Source organism: Akebia trifoliata, chromosome 4 (genome assembly GCF_017979445.1).
Source record: "Akebia trifoliata isolate Shusen 1 chromosome 4, ASM1797944v1, whole genome shotgun sequence".
NCBI classification, from domain to species: Eukaryota; Viridiplantae; Streptophyta; class Magnoliopsida; order Ranunculales; family Lardizabalaceae; genus Akebia; species Akebia trifoliata.
Genome location: NC_141378.1, coordinates 19,686,241 through 19,699,989, shown reverse-complemented (window position 1 = coordinate 19,699,989; position 13,749 = coordinate 19,686,241). Strand labels below are relative to the sequence as shown.

Sequence of the window (13,749 nt, the reverse complement as noted above, 5' to 3'; positions counted from 1 at the left end):
AAAAATTGCCAAGTAAAATTTAGACAAGCAAAGCTAATTCAATGAAAAAAATTGAACATCATTCTGGGACTCTCCTCCCACCTAGGATATCGTTATGACGAGAATTTTGTGCAGCCCTTTGGTGTATGGATCCTGTGAAAGATCGGTTCCTTCGGAACTGTTGTGGGCCTTCTTCCTCTCGAGGAAGACCTACCAGCAGAAGCAGCAGCACCAACTGCATCGGTTGTGATTGTGCCATTCTTCTCTGGCTGTGCAGCATCCTTGATTCTTGAAATGGTTGACGAATTTTCCTTTATTACACTCAGCTGAACTGGTGACACTATCGATATTGCTGCCTTTCTTGTTCCACCCACCCTGCAAGATAATTGTTTTAGTTCAGTCCTATCAAAGATCATGTATCGTTGTTAGTCACGTATCGAGACAATCTTAAACAAGGTAGGAGTGGAAACCTTTGAGGCCTGACAAATTGTCGCCGCAACAACTGTGACTTTGCTGTTGTTCGATTCTCCAGTTTTTTATCCAAAGCTTTCTCCTTTCCATCTTCCATCTGTTTTCATTCACAAAGTTAGGTTTCCAACTTAGTCAGATTTAGGGCACAGCTAGGGTTTGGGCAAAAAAACTTGACCGAATCACATAGAGGGTTGGGTTCGGGAATAGACATCGGGTTGTCTGATTTCCCAAATCCAAACTTAATATTGTTATTAATTTTTAAATATTTTTGTCTCTTTCTCATTCACAATTCTCAATCCAAACATTACTCAGTCATTATTGTCCTTTTCTGTACAAATTTGCTTATAGTTCACATATGTGGACTTATCTTTATATCATATAAGTCATTATCATTACTAAATTATCTAGTATTAATAAGAAAAGAGGCAACCCAACTTGGGTTGAGCATTTCATGCCCAAGGTTGGGTTGGGCGTGGGCACGTGCTGGTGTTAGTCAAGTGTGGGTTGATCCCCAACCCGCCCGAGTTGCAGCCCTAGACAGATTACTGAAGTTTCCAGCGATAGAGTAACAAAAATTATGATACCTTCTTTTGACTATGTGTAGAGGTTGTGGCCATTTTCGTAGGCTCCACTGCACATTTTGGTGTCCTAAGGTATGTGGGTTTCCTTGGCTGCTGCAAAGTAGATTTTCCTGTGAGAATCAGCAAAACATCCTAAAAAATTTGAGAGACTAATGTTTATTCTACTCACAGGTTGAACCTTCTGAATTCTTTTATCTAACTCTATTTGGTTGCCATCATGTCCATTGGATTTCTTGTTTCGCTAGAGTTTAGAAGTCGAAAAAAAAAATTCAAATATTAATTTAGTTTTTGTTCTGCTGGTTTGTAAAAAAGAAGCAAACAATCAGCTCAAATAGAACTTGTACCTCATTTCCATGCCTTCTCCGTGAGTTTCGATCTGGAAGTTTTGGAACTTGTGTTATTTCTTTCAGAGGAGCAAGAAAATGCCTTTTCTCCAAGTTTGCTTCCCTTAGAATTCCTCTTTCCTGGTTATGCAACACGTATATGTTGTTATCAGATAATAATCCCAAAAGAATAATGTAACTTTCAAAAATCAAATCTTGGTCTGTAGGAATTTGGCTTACATCTGTTCTGAGCCTGAATGGTTTAGGGTTTGTTGGCTTTGTTTTCTTGTACTTCCCTCCTTGGGAACCTGAAGTATCATCCATGGTAGAACTTCCTTTGAAAGTTTTTCCCGTTACGCAGATTGCCTGCACCACATTCATCATATGTTCTTCAATAGTCAGAAATGTGGAGCTAACTTCTGAAAATTTAGAAATTCGGATCTAAATTTACCTTTCTACGGTTTTCTTGAGCTTCATGTTTGTCAATGTTTCTTTGAGAAGCTCTGTTAACAGTTTCAAATGCAAGAAATGAGTATAGTTGTGATAAAAGGTGATCTAAAACTCATATCATAAAACGAAAATTAAGGTTGATACCTATCATCATTAGGGGCTGCAACATTTTCTTTGTCATCGTTGTCTCTCTTTTTGGTCCCGACTCCATCTCCATTTGATGTTTGAAGTACTGAAACTTCTTTTTCTCTAAGAATCTCTTCATGCCCATTTCCTTCGTTACTCTCGTCTCCCTCTCCATTTATAGTTTGGATTTTAGGAGGATCTTTTTCTTCTAAATATATCTCAGAATTTGAAACATCTGTCTCTGAATTTGCTATCACAGTAATTATATGTTCTTCGCCATTTCTTTCATTACTCCTGGAACTACCCTGTATTATAGAGCGAACATCGGGAGAGCCATTCCTTGACTTTCCATCAATCTCCATATCGCTAGAAACATTATCAACCCCTTCTTGTGGCACTCTTGGTCCTCGGAATTTCGTTAAATTTGTGCCGCTTTTCCTCCTCAGACATCTTAATGAGGATTTGGCTTTTGGGTCCTTGGAATTACCCGAAACCTCAACCCAATTTTTTGACTTCTGTGTTGACAATTGTGATTTAAGAGGATCCAATGCAGTCACAGATTTATTAGGACCACGTAGTGTCCGTCTCAATGGTTTAGAGGAATTCTTGGACACTTTTCTTTGACTGCTTATCTCAAGCTTCTTCATCCCAGAACATATCTCTTTCATTGGAGTCCGGCTCTCAAACGAAGTCTTTTGCCTCTCAGTTTTCTTAGGTGAGTTAAAGACAAGGGCTTTTGCTACAACTCGATTCTTTGTTAATGCAACTGTTGTTTTTGGATTACGAACACTTCGAAATGGATCTAGATTTGGGATGCCCTTTTTGTGTCTCGGAGTTGTCAAAGCTTTTGAAGCAATGGGAGGTTCTTTTGCCTTGCAATTCGGAGTCGAATTGAGCTTAGAAAGAGGATGTACTACTTTCACTTTGGCATCGACCATCTTTTGAGAAATCGATGCGATTGCATTCAATCTAGAAATTCGAGACTTGGAAGGTTTCGCAGGAGCAGAAAGAGGGCATTTCAGATTTGCTCTAGAAGATGAACAAATTCTCTTGTTAATGGATACCCAATTTGTTTAAGAAAAAATACAATGAAACACCATCCTCCATTGAAGGTTTAAAATTAAGTTGAAAATATGGAAATGATAAAAAAAAATTTGGACAATCTATCGAATCAGATATGATTTTAAAATATTTATGCACTCGGATAAATTTATTTGAATAACTTTTATCAGTCTGTAAAACACACTTAAATTTTAACACACCTTGGCGCTTGTCTACTTAGTGCTTTTCGAAGTCGTAAATTGGGACTCCTTGCTGCCATGACCTGCATCATAAGTCTTCAAGACCAATATTCTACCAACATCACTAAAACAAAAGAAAGAAAACTGATGACTAACCCGAAGCACGAAACTTTTGTAAAGAGCGTCGGGATCGATTTCTTCATGCTTTTGATCACATCCTGAAACGCAATTACATATAGAGTTGATGAAGCAAATCCATAAAAAAAACTTAATTCACTCAACATAAATGAGGGAAACCATTGCTAGAGAGTCTATTTATTTGAACATTAGATTGCCTTTAATAAAACGAAAAGTATATTATTTAAAAAATTTCTGCTTTGTAAAACACTACATTTTTCCCCTGTTTTAATAAACAATGAAAAATAATAATTTTGGTTTATAAAACAGTAAAACTTTTCCCTTCATTCAGACATAAATATTCCGTTTTGGTTTTCGATTTCTGTTTAAGAAATTAAAATGGATAGTATCCTGGAACGGTAGTTCTACAATTTTGATAAATCGTTCTATTTTTTAAGAGCATTATTTAGGTTAAAAAACATAATTTGGCGCAAAATGATCATCCAAACAGGCACTAAAATATCAACAAAACTCAATCCAAGATTAACTACTATCTAAAGCATGTTCAGATTTCAAAGTACAAAGGTAGACAGGACTCGAACTCTGAAACTTAGATCAACGACATAGCTAAAAATAAACAAAATCTACAGAGTAGAGGAAAGTAAGATCTTCAGTTTTTTGCAGATCAGATCAAGACTATCTAACAAAATCAATCCAATTGTAAAAAGAAAAAAAACAGGGGAGATCAAAACTCACCAATACGTATGCAGAACCAGGAGCGATCGTCAGGGAGAGGTAGATCACGTGTGAAATCGACGAACTTTGGTGCTTCGATCGTCTCGTAGATTTCGTCATCGTCTTCATCTTCCTTGTTGAACTTCGGTGGTGATTGAACTACTTCCTCCATTAAAGCTCGATTTCACAGAGAGAGAGAGATCTAGGGTTTCGAAAGGATGCTTCGAGGGAGCGTTTCAGAACACAGTGAAAGAGAGAGAGAGATGCCAAGCTTTAGTAGCACTGGTTGGGGTAACCGAGGAGGTTTAAATATTAACTTTCTCCAAGTAGCCGTTAGAGGTTCGTTTCGGACAAGTTGAAAGAGAAAAAGCATAATGTCAGGGATAGTTTGGTAAATTTAACAATTGGTCTGAATTTCTGAAACTTTAAACGTCTATCACGAGTGATTGTTAACGGAAGACAGCCGTCTCTTATAATTATTAATTATTTATTGGGCCCCTCTGTTTTCAAACTGTTAGCATACCCCCTTTTCCTTGACCATAGTCTTTTATGAGAGATTTAAAGGAAAATGATCAAATCACTCTCAGCTTCAATCTCATGCCAAAAACCTATGATTAATTTAATAAACTTAAAATCATCTCCACTCCTAAAACTCTTTCTTAATTTGTTTGGCAAAGTAATCTAAGATTTATTAATTTTTTTTTATCATTGATTTAAAAGACAAAATAATGGAGAAAATCGAGTAATTGACCAAATGATACAGAGAATCAATGGCAATCTTGTTGCCAAAACCCAATGTTTGGGGGAAAATATTAAGGGTTTTTTATAACAAGTTGAAAATGAGACTATTTTGATGATTTTCTTATTAGTCTCGTAGAAGACATTGGTCAAGGTTTGAAAACTTATGGTTGGAAGCGTAGAGGGCATGTCTAAATTACTCCTTATTTTGATGGATAATAAAATATCATTTGGATTCAAATGAGGACTAAATATATCCATATCTAGATCCAAATTGTTTAATATTGATTCAGATCGCATTAACAAAGATCATATCCGGATTTGACTCTATCCGATAAATCCTTTGATTTTTAACCCTATTTTAACTTCTTTACAAGCTTATAATAATATCATATTTTACCATTATACCTATAGATACATGTTCATAGATTTCACTCAAGAAATCTCCATTTCTATAAGGGTTTTGAAATCAGTCATGTTCATAAAAGCGAGATGTGAATGATCACTTAAAATAATCTTTCCTTTGAAAGTGACTCCCAAACTAGTCTTAACCGAGAGATTTGATTAAAGAGGTTTGATTAAAAGACAGGGAAGGTGTTAGGCACCCCATCCTACCCACCAAGTTAGAGGTTACCAAGGTATATGGACTTCGATTGTTTTTTTTAAAAGTATTTTGATTAATAAGATGAAGATGACAATGTATGCATGAGAAACTAAGTGCATGTATGTGTGGTGTAAATGGAATGTTTCCACTATTTAAGATATTTATGTTTGCTACAATTAGGAGTCCCAACCTAAAATGATTGTACTCTTTTGACTCTACAATTTAATGATGATGCATGCTTAAGGAAAGATTTGTGATAATATGACACCCCCCTTTGACATACACCCCCATCATGGAACCATAGACCATTTGCCTTGGGATACACCAGAAAAAGTTATGGTTCTGCATATCCTGAGGCGAATGATCTACAATTCTGTGATGGGGGCATATGTTAGAGGAGGGCGTCATAAAATCATTATTCTTAAGGAAAATGTGCTTAAGAAAGAGCTTAGATTTTAAGAGATCCATTTAGTTTGGAATGCTTTTTGGAACTTTTACCTATTTCATGTTTAAGCTTCATGGATGCATAGAATATGTATGTATGTTAAATGTCCCATAGAAACCTTTTTGATAGGTATGTTCTATAAGAACTTATTATGGACTTACAAATGTAGGAGATCACCTTATGACGAGAGTATTCTCCTTAAATTGATTTTGCCAATAATGGTGTTTAAACTATGTAGATGATGCTTGTGTATGCTTTTAACTACATGAAGTATTCATGGATGCTCTCAAAGAACTTATTGACCTTAAAAGTAAGCACTTCATAGAGGATATATTCCTTATTTCACCTTATCTTTGTCAAATGCCTGTAGACACCCCAACTTGATTGAACACGCCTGAGAATTTCACCTTATCTCTGTCAAATGCTTGTAGACACCCCAATTTAATTGAATAAGCTCGAGAGCTCATTCAAACCCAGTGTTAAGTATCAAATCGAGAGAATTTTGATCGATCGAGTGAGGCCCACTCTAATCAATCAAGATTAAGTAAGTATTATGAAAAAATTGATTTTTGTTTGGCCCTTAGTACCAAATGGCCAAGCATAAGCATAGCCTAACCACTTAGCACATATGGCTACGCCATTTGTTGTTTTGATGCTCTTGTTAATAGTGCACATGTATACAATTAGTTTGATCATTCTTGCATATGACAAATTTGGTTAGGCAGTTGGAGAACCCATATGTTCACAAGATTCTTCACAAGAAATAACTTTATTAACCTCTTTAAGTTGGATTTTCTCTCTTCTAATCCCTTCTTAATTCCTTAAGTACTCATGTCTAAAACCTCCAAATTTCTTATCACCTAGGTGTTTTGGTAATCTCCATTGTTCCTTAATCTTCACCCAAAGTCACATTTGGTTCACACTTAAGGAGAATTACCTTCTTTAACCTTGGTTTGTTAAGATTCATTAGGATCAAATCACCCTTTTACTCTTTCACTTTTCTTCAAGAACCAAAGAGATTCTATGGCATTCAAGGTAAAATGACCTAATTCTAGAGGCTGTAACAAGTTTATCCATCCAAGAGAATGCTCTAAAAATTGTGTGCAAAAACACTCTTAGCCCTAGGTTGTTAGAAATCTAAGTAAGTAAAAAGTCTAAAATGTCCAAACCCCAAACACCAAATTACATGCTATTTGATTTAAATATTATCTTTCAATTGATTCAAAGCCTAGGGTCTAAGATCACTTTACCCCCTCAAAAAATTTCTAAAACTTATTGGACTTTTACTAATTTATCTCGTAATCATCTTGATTGGTTAGACCCATGTGTAAGTGAAAGACCATCAAGACCAAGTTGATGAGATGTAATAAAATCATTTTATAGGATTTTGTTGAGAATATTGGGTATTCTAGGTTTTAAGACCAAATTATTGTTGAATCATGACTCAAAATCAATTAGGCCTGGTTGATGTGTGTGTGTTTGTTTCTGGGTTGGTTTAAAGTATTTTGAGTTGAACTTGTAATTTATGTAAGTGGTTCACTTTGAGGTACTTCAAAATGGGTTTTATTTTCTTTTGTTGTAACTTCAAGTCTAAGTCTTTTCTAGAGAAAAGAGTAGAGAAAGAGAGAAAAACCAAGAGGGAAGAGATTGAAAGGTTTCGGAAGATTGAGATCTAAAAGAAGGTGAAACCAAGTGATAAAAATGTTTCCTTGTATCGATCTGTCCCATTTTCTTCATAGTGAAATTAAGTTCCAATGCTCATATCTCCATGGGCATAGCCTTTGGGTCAACTACGTAAAATCTTGTGTTGTGGGTATTGTGTGTTTTTGTTTGTAATTGTTTATTTTCTTTGCATTTGGTACTCTTAGTTGGGTTTGTCTTTCATTGCCATTATCAAATAAGGTCTTGGGTGATTTGGCATATAAGGTGTTTGGTGAAATACTCAATAGGTGTTAGATCAAATTATTAAGTGAGCTTTACAAAAGTGTTCATATACAAAATAACTATCCTTAAGGGTCTCCAAAAATCCTATAAATAAGAGACCCATCTAAGGCAAAAAAGAGAAGCTCAAGTATGATCCAAAATTATGCCCAAATCTCTCCTAAAAGCTCTTTAGCCTTGTAATTCTCTCAAACCTCTCCCAAAAATCCGAGAAGAAGAAGAAGACTAAGGTGGAACTAAAAAACCCTTCTAATCATTCCCATTCTCTATTTTTAGTGTTATTTACTTCAAGCTATTTTTTATGTTTTTTAATGAAGTAGATTTACAATTCCTAGTTTTAAGGCTTGGGGGTAAAGAGCAATCCCTTGTAATGAGATAATCTTCCCCAATAAGTTCTTCATAATCTCCATGAAAGCATTGGAATAGTATCTTTATTTTCATTTATTTTTCATGCAATTTAAATTCCTAGATTAATTTGTCTTAACTTCATATACTTTTCATGCAATTTAAATTCCTAGATTAGTTTGTCTTAACTTCATATACTTTTCATGCAATTTAAATTCTTAGAATAATGATTCTTTATTTTACTTTTTTGATGACAATAGAGTTAGAGAATAAGCCTTGTTTGGAGGTAATCTTCTTTTGATGAGTCCATCACATGCATACACATTTGCACTTACCACGCTCTTTGCTTACAAAAGAGGTTAAGTGTCAAAGGTGGCGATTTTCTTAAATCTTTGCCAAACTCTCTAAACCTACATAAAAACAGTCCCAAGGAAAACACGACTCATGAATAAGGTTTATAATCTTTTCATTGTAGTCTTCAACTCATGAACACCTCATAAAGGCTAAACCAACAAAAAAATGCTCCCAAGTGAACACATAAACCTCTAAAAAGAGTTTTTAAATTCAGAAAGGTAGAATCCAAGTGAATTCTCACCAAAATCCTAGGCTCACAAAAAATTCCAATAAACTCCATTTTTCATTTTTAACTTGCTCATTTGTTTGTTTGGTTCATTTTCTAAAAATAAAATAGAGGCAATTTTCTCTAATTCACTCTATAACTCTTTTTTACTTTCAAAACCTCAAAAATGGATTTTGAAGCTTCATCTATAGTAACCATCTTTGGATAGGATGGACAATGTGCATAATTCCTTTCTTGTCCTTCAACCGAATTCCCTTACCTTAAAATCTCTAGAAAGAGTGTTCCTCCTATCCTTTGGATATGTGAGTCACTACAAACCAAGAAAAATAGAATTTTAAAATATTTTTATGGTGTCCAATCAAACCTTAATTGAATGGTGACGACTCCTCAACCCACGTAGTTGAGCTCAAACCTCCCCAAAGGTTTCAAATCCTCATGTATTCAAAATGCTTACATTACATGATGATGAACAAGCTTATACTACATGTTTGAGTTCTAGAAAGATCTTAGAGGTTTTTATTCACCCTTTCTTTCGATTCTCAACTCGTTACATTTTTTGGGTAGGTTTATCGAGATATTAGGTGAGATAGGGTTTATCTTACTTTGGTTCTAATACAAAAACTAGAAAATTAGAGTGAGAAGGGTAGAAGTGGGAAAGGGAAATGCAAGTAAAGAAATAAAACAAATGGTATAATCCTACCTTGGTTCTTTTCTTCCTTTTATTCTTTTTCTCCTCAAATCTTTAAGGTTGGGTTTCAAAAGTACTTGAGAGGGTATTTGGACAAAGCTTTGGGATCTTAGAAGATTTTAAGAAGAGAATTGAACAAAATTTTGAGACAAGAAGACTTAGTTCTTTGCCTTGAGAGGGTCCTCTATTTATAAGCCTTTGGGGATGTAATAGTTCACACAACATAAGTCCAAGTTAATTGCATTAAAACCAAATAGAATGACTATGAATACCGTTGAACAAAGAGGCCTTGATGGACATTTACCTCAACAAGTCTTACGAATCATGACGATCAAATGATAAGAATGTAAATGTTGTCAAGGTCTCTAGAGAATTCTTTGAGAAATTGAATTGTCCGTGTCATTGAGAAGAGCTTGAATTTCATAAAAGTCAATAGGAGGGACATGCAATTATCCAAACATGAAGGGTCTTTAGGTTCAATTACTTTCCTTATCTTAAGAACTTAGGGTTAAGATGATAATTGCTCCCAAGTTCTAAAAATTCTTTTTGATGAGTAAAATTGTTTAAGTCTCTTGAACTTGATCAAATTACAATGACTCTTTTTAAAAGAAAGTCTAGAATTATCCAAAAGAGGAAGTTGTCATGGGTCAATTAAATTGCTTTGAATCTCAACAAAGTAAAGTTAGTATAAATGATGTTTGAACACTTAGGCGAAACGCCAATATAGTACTTAGTATAAAGAAATCTCACATCAGAAAAAGAAAATCCTCAAAAAGATCCCCTCGAATTCCAAGTGAGTTTTTGCACACAGTTGTCACAAACTCTCTAGTGTGTGCCACGTCAAGCATAGCAAGGGTAGATTTGTGATTAACAAGGGTAGATGTCATTCAATACATGCGGGAGCAATTTTTTCTTTCTTTCGGAAACTCCTCGTATATCTTTAGATCACAAGAACATGTTTTCTTTATCAATCAAGACCATTGAGGTACAATTTTGTCGTATCTCATCACATCACTTTCATGCCTTCTCTTCAAAATTGCATAAGAATAGCGTTCTCTCCCACTACAAATGCCCTAATGACCTTGTATTAACCACATATCCATAGCTTGTCACTTGCAATAGAATGAAGTGTCTCCAGAATAGAACTTATGCTTTTTGACTCGAGATGTGACGTATCTCCAGCAAAAAAAGTATGGGTCTTGCAGTTAACTTCTATAGAACTATAACCAGGTGTTTTCTTCTCTCCCTTTCTTCTTATAACAGATCTTACCTTAGATGCCTCATCCCATCTCCCACAACTTGCATACACATTAGCCATAAGTACATAATTATCAGTGTTATCCGACTCCAACTCAAATAACCTCCTACATGCAAACTCCGCGACACTAACATTCCCTTTAACCCTACAAGCAGAAAGCAAGGCTCCCCACACATTCGTATCGGGTTCAACTGACATCTCTTTGATCAAAACCCATGCTTCATCCACAAGTCCCGCTCGTCCAAGAAGATCAATCATGCAAGCGTAATGCTTTGTCCTGGGCATCACTTTGTATGTTCTTAGCATTGAATTGAAATACTCCTTTCCTTCATGAACAAGACCTGAGTGACTACAAGCGGATAATATGCCTAGAAATGCAGTTTCATCAGGAATAAATCCATCTTTCTTCATTTGCTCGAAAAGACCAAGTGCTTTTGAACCAAATCCATGATACCCATACCCTGCAATTAATGCACTCCATGCGATCATGTTCCGACCTTGAATCCCGTCAAAAATCCTTTGCGATGCATTTATATTACCACATTTTGCATACATGTCAACTAGAGCAGTTTCAATCAATACTTCGGATATGGGTCCAGCTCGAATAATGAACCCATGGATCACTTCTCCACAATTCAGCGAACCCAATTGAGAACACGCTTGAAGAACACTTGCAACTACAACGGCATCTGGTCTGAACTCAGATGCCTTTAGCATTCTATAAAATACCAAAAAGGCCTCGTTAGCGTATCCATTCTGTGAGTATCCACTCACCATTACAGTCCATAAAACTAAACTCTTTTCCGATATCTGATCAAACAAACAGGACGCTGTCACAATGTCCCCACCCTTCGCATACATATTAAGGATCGCAGTTTCAATTTCTGCGGAGGAAAGAAAACCTGATTTGACTATGAACGAGTGGATTGAGTAATCACAAGCTGGAATCAAGATGAGAATTGTTACCCAATTAGGTTTATAATCTCCAAGTCTCATCTCTCTGAAAATTCTAAGAGCCATTGAATGATTTCCATGATCAACATAACCCGATATCATTGAAGTCCAAGCAACGACATCTCGTTCAGGCATTCTATCAAATACTTCAAATGCAACTTCAATTTCATCAAACTCCACATACATTTCAATCAAAGCTGTTGCTACGTAAACATTTCTAATCAACCCCATTCGATTCGCAAGATGATGAATTCGCTTCCCTTCTTCAACATAATATAGAACCGAAAACGCCTTGATTACAAAGGGTAGAGTGTAATTATCAGGCTCAACCCCTTGTTCTTCCATTCTCCTGTACAATTCGGAAATTTCCAACCAAAAATCGTTTAGACTACATGCCCTTATAATCGAATTCCAGAGAAACACTCTCTTCTTGTGCACAGATTCGAACACTAGACGAGCTACGTCGAGATTTCCTGCCTTGGCGTAAGATTTTACGAGATGGGTTGCTGTGAAACTATTCTTGGAATATCCTTCGATGAGGATTCGAGCGTGAATTTGTTCGATTGAAGGTATCTGTGGGTGAGATTGAAGGAGATGAGTGAAGTGGCTTGCTAAGGTCTTCAGTTCTCTCTGTGGTGTGAAGATGAAGAATGAAAATAAGAGATCTTTTCGGTAGTTTTAGTGTGGATCGATTGAGTGAGAGAAAACCAGCTCTTTGGGTGATTCGGAGAAGCATGTGAGAGTGAGACTTATAACTCCCACACCAAAATGTTGTAGATTTTTTAAGTTTGAAATATAAATACGACAGTTTCCTAGATTGCACACTATAGTCTTGGTTTGACGAGTTGACTCGTACGATTCAACTCGTTTTGAACGAGTCAAATCATCAAACCGATTTAAAATTTTATTAAAATGGATTCATTGTTATTTGTCACAATTGAAAAGTTTAACAAGCATCGAGAATAAGATTTTACGTTGCTCTAGATACCAAGTCTGATTAGTAGTGGAGGAGAGGTTGAAGCAACCATAACAAGCTTGGGAGGGGGAATACATATATAGTTCATTCGACATGAAAAATTGAAGGCTTTGCGACCAACCTGATTGATATATGACAATTAGGAAATTGATTCTATTGTTGTGAGTCATTAGAACCGAAGGAGACCCAAATCCTTATCATCTACCTCTAACCTGGTTTGAATGGGTAAGGCATAAGCCTTACCCTACCATGGTTATTGTTGGGCTGAAATACATTTTTATAGGTTTAATGAAATTTGTAGTGGTTTGTTTCTATGTTTCCCTTGGTAATATTAAAATCATTTCTATTTGTATTAAAATAGTAGGAGCAAATATGATCATAATGATCTATAGTCGTGCAATCGAACCTGACATGTACATTCTCTGGAATACCTAACCAGGTACATTCCATTTGATCAGTATGAGATGATATCAAACAATAAAGTTGCTCTTCCTATGCAATGGTGATTATACATCTTGTACAACCCATTCTTCGTTAAGAGCGGGAATCAAGGAAACATGGTTACTAAATCTATTAAAGTACCCATCATCGAGCTATAATACCCTTCTAACTTGGTCATTTTTCATGTTTTACACCTTTAACCCACTTTATTGTCATTTCCCATCTCATCCTTTCTCAGTAATCTCTCTCTCCAACTTTATTGTTTTTTTTCTTTTACTTCTTTGACCTCAATTTTTTTTTTAATAATGCCTGTAGACACCCAAATTTGATTGGGCCCTCGACGCAAAATGCCTAAAAAGATAATAAATAACGAATTGGGCCCTCAAAGCCCATACCTCCAAAAGCCCTCTATTTATTTCAATTAATGGCCTAAGGCTTCCCACGTGGCCCATAGACCCCAATTTCTCACCACCCTTCTAAATTCTTCAACTCAATCCAACATAAGTCCAAACTCATTCTTATTCAACCCCTCACCTAAGCCCACTCAACTCAACCCCCAAACTCATTCTTATTCTACTCCTTACCCAAGACCATTCAACTCAAATCTATTTATATTCTACCCACAACCTAAGCCCAATCCAACACTATACCTACCCAACACTCTACCCAAGCCCAACTAATTATCTAAGTCTACTTCTCAACCCAACTCAATATCACAACCAATCACCACAATCATCAAGGTGGGACACATGTCAC

The 13,749-nt window shown here is 35.8% G+C and overlaps 1 protein-coding gene and 1 pseudogene across 6 annotated transcripts; both read right to left on the bottom strand.

The window, feature by feature from the left end:
* Window positions 1–4,321, bottom strand: LOC147404363 (neurofilament heavy protein). Of its 6 annotated transcripts, none has more exons than XM_086440282.1 (11): window positions 4,045–4,320; window positions 3,328–3,389; window positions 3,193–3,254; window positions 1,949–2,959; window positions 1,806–1,857; window positions 1,595–1,720; window positions 1,376–1,495; window positions 1,201–1,272; window positions 1,035–1,121; window positions 450–547; window positions 1–354 (listed from the first exon to the last, which is right to left on the bottom strand). In XM_086440282.1, the coding sequence occupies exons 1-11, from the start codon at window positions 4,193–4,195 to the stop codon at window positions 93–95; spliced, it is 2,103 nt and encodes a 700-aa protein (XP_086296408.1). In that variant the 5' UTR covers window positions 4,196–4,320; the 3' UTR covers window positions 1–92. The 6 variants fall into 6 exon arrangements, with proteins under 6 accessions (XP_086296408.1, XP_086296407.1, XP_086296409.1 ...); XM_086440281.1 differs by having other exon boundaries at window positions 1,035–1,124; window positions 4,045–4,319; XM_086440283.1 differs by lacking the exon at window positions 1,201–1,272 and having other exon boundaries at window positions 1,035–1,124.
* A 6,130-nt stretch (window positions 4,322–10,451) lies between these two features.
* On the bottom strand, window positions 10,452–11,921 carry LOC147404362 (pentatricopeptide repeat-containing protein At3g26782, mitochondrial pseudogene; annotated as a pseudogene).
* Window positions 11,922–13,749: the final 1,828 nt, after the last annotated feature.

Excerpts from the sequence above, each read along its gene's own strand:
- LOC147404363 (XM_086440281.1), bottom strand. The coding sequence starts at position 4,195 with ATGGAGGAAGTAGTTCAATCACCACCGAAGTTCAACAAGGAAGATGAA. Across the intron at positions 1,721-1,805 it reads CTCAAGAAAACCGTAGAAAG|GCAATCTGCGTAACGGGAAA; the intron begins GTAAATTTAGAT and ends AATGTGGTGCAG. Across the intron at positions 1,496-1,594 it reads CATTCAGGCTCAGAACAGAT|GAAAGAGGAATTCTAAGGGA; the intron begins GTAAGCCAAATT and ends TTGCATAACCAG.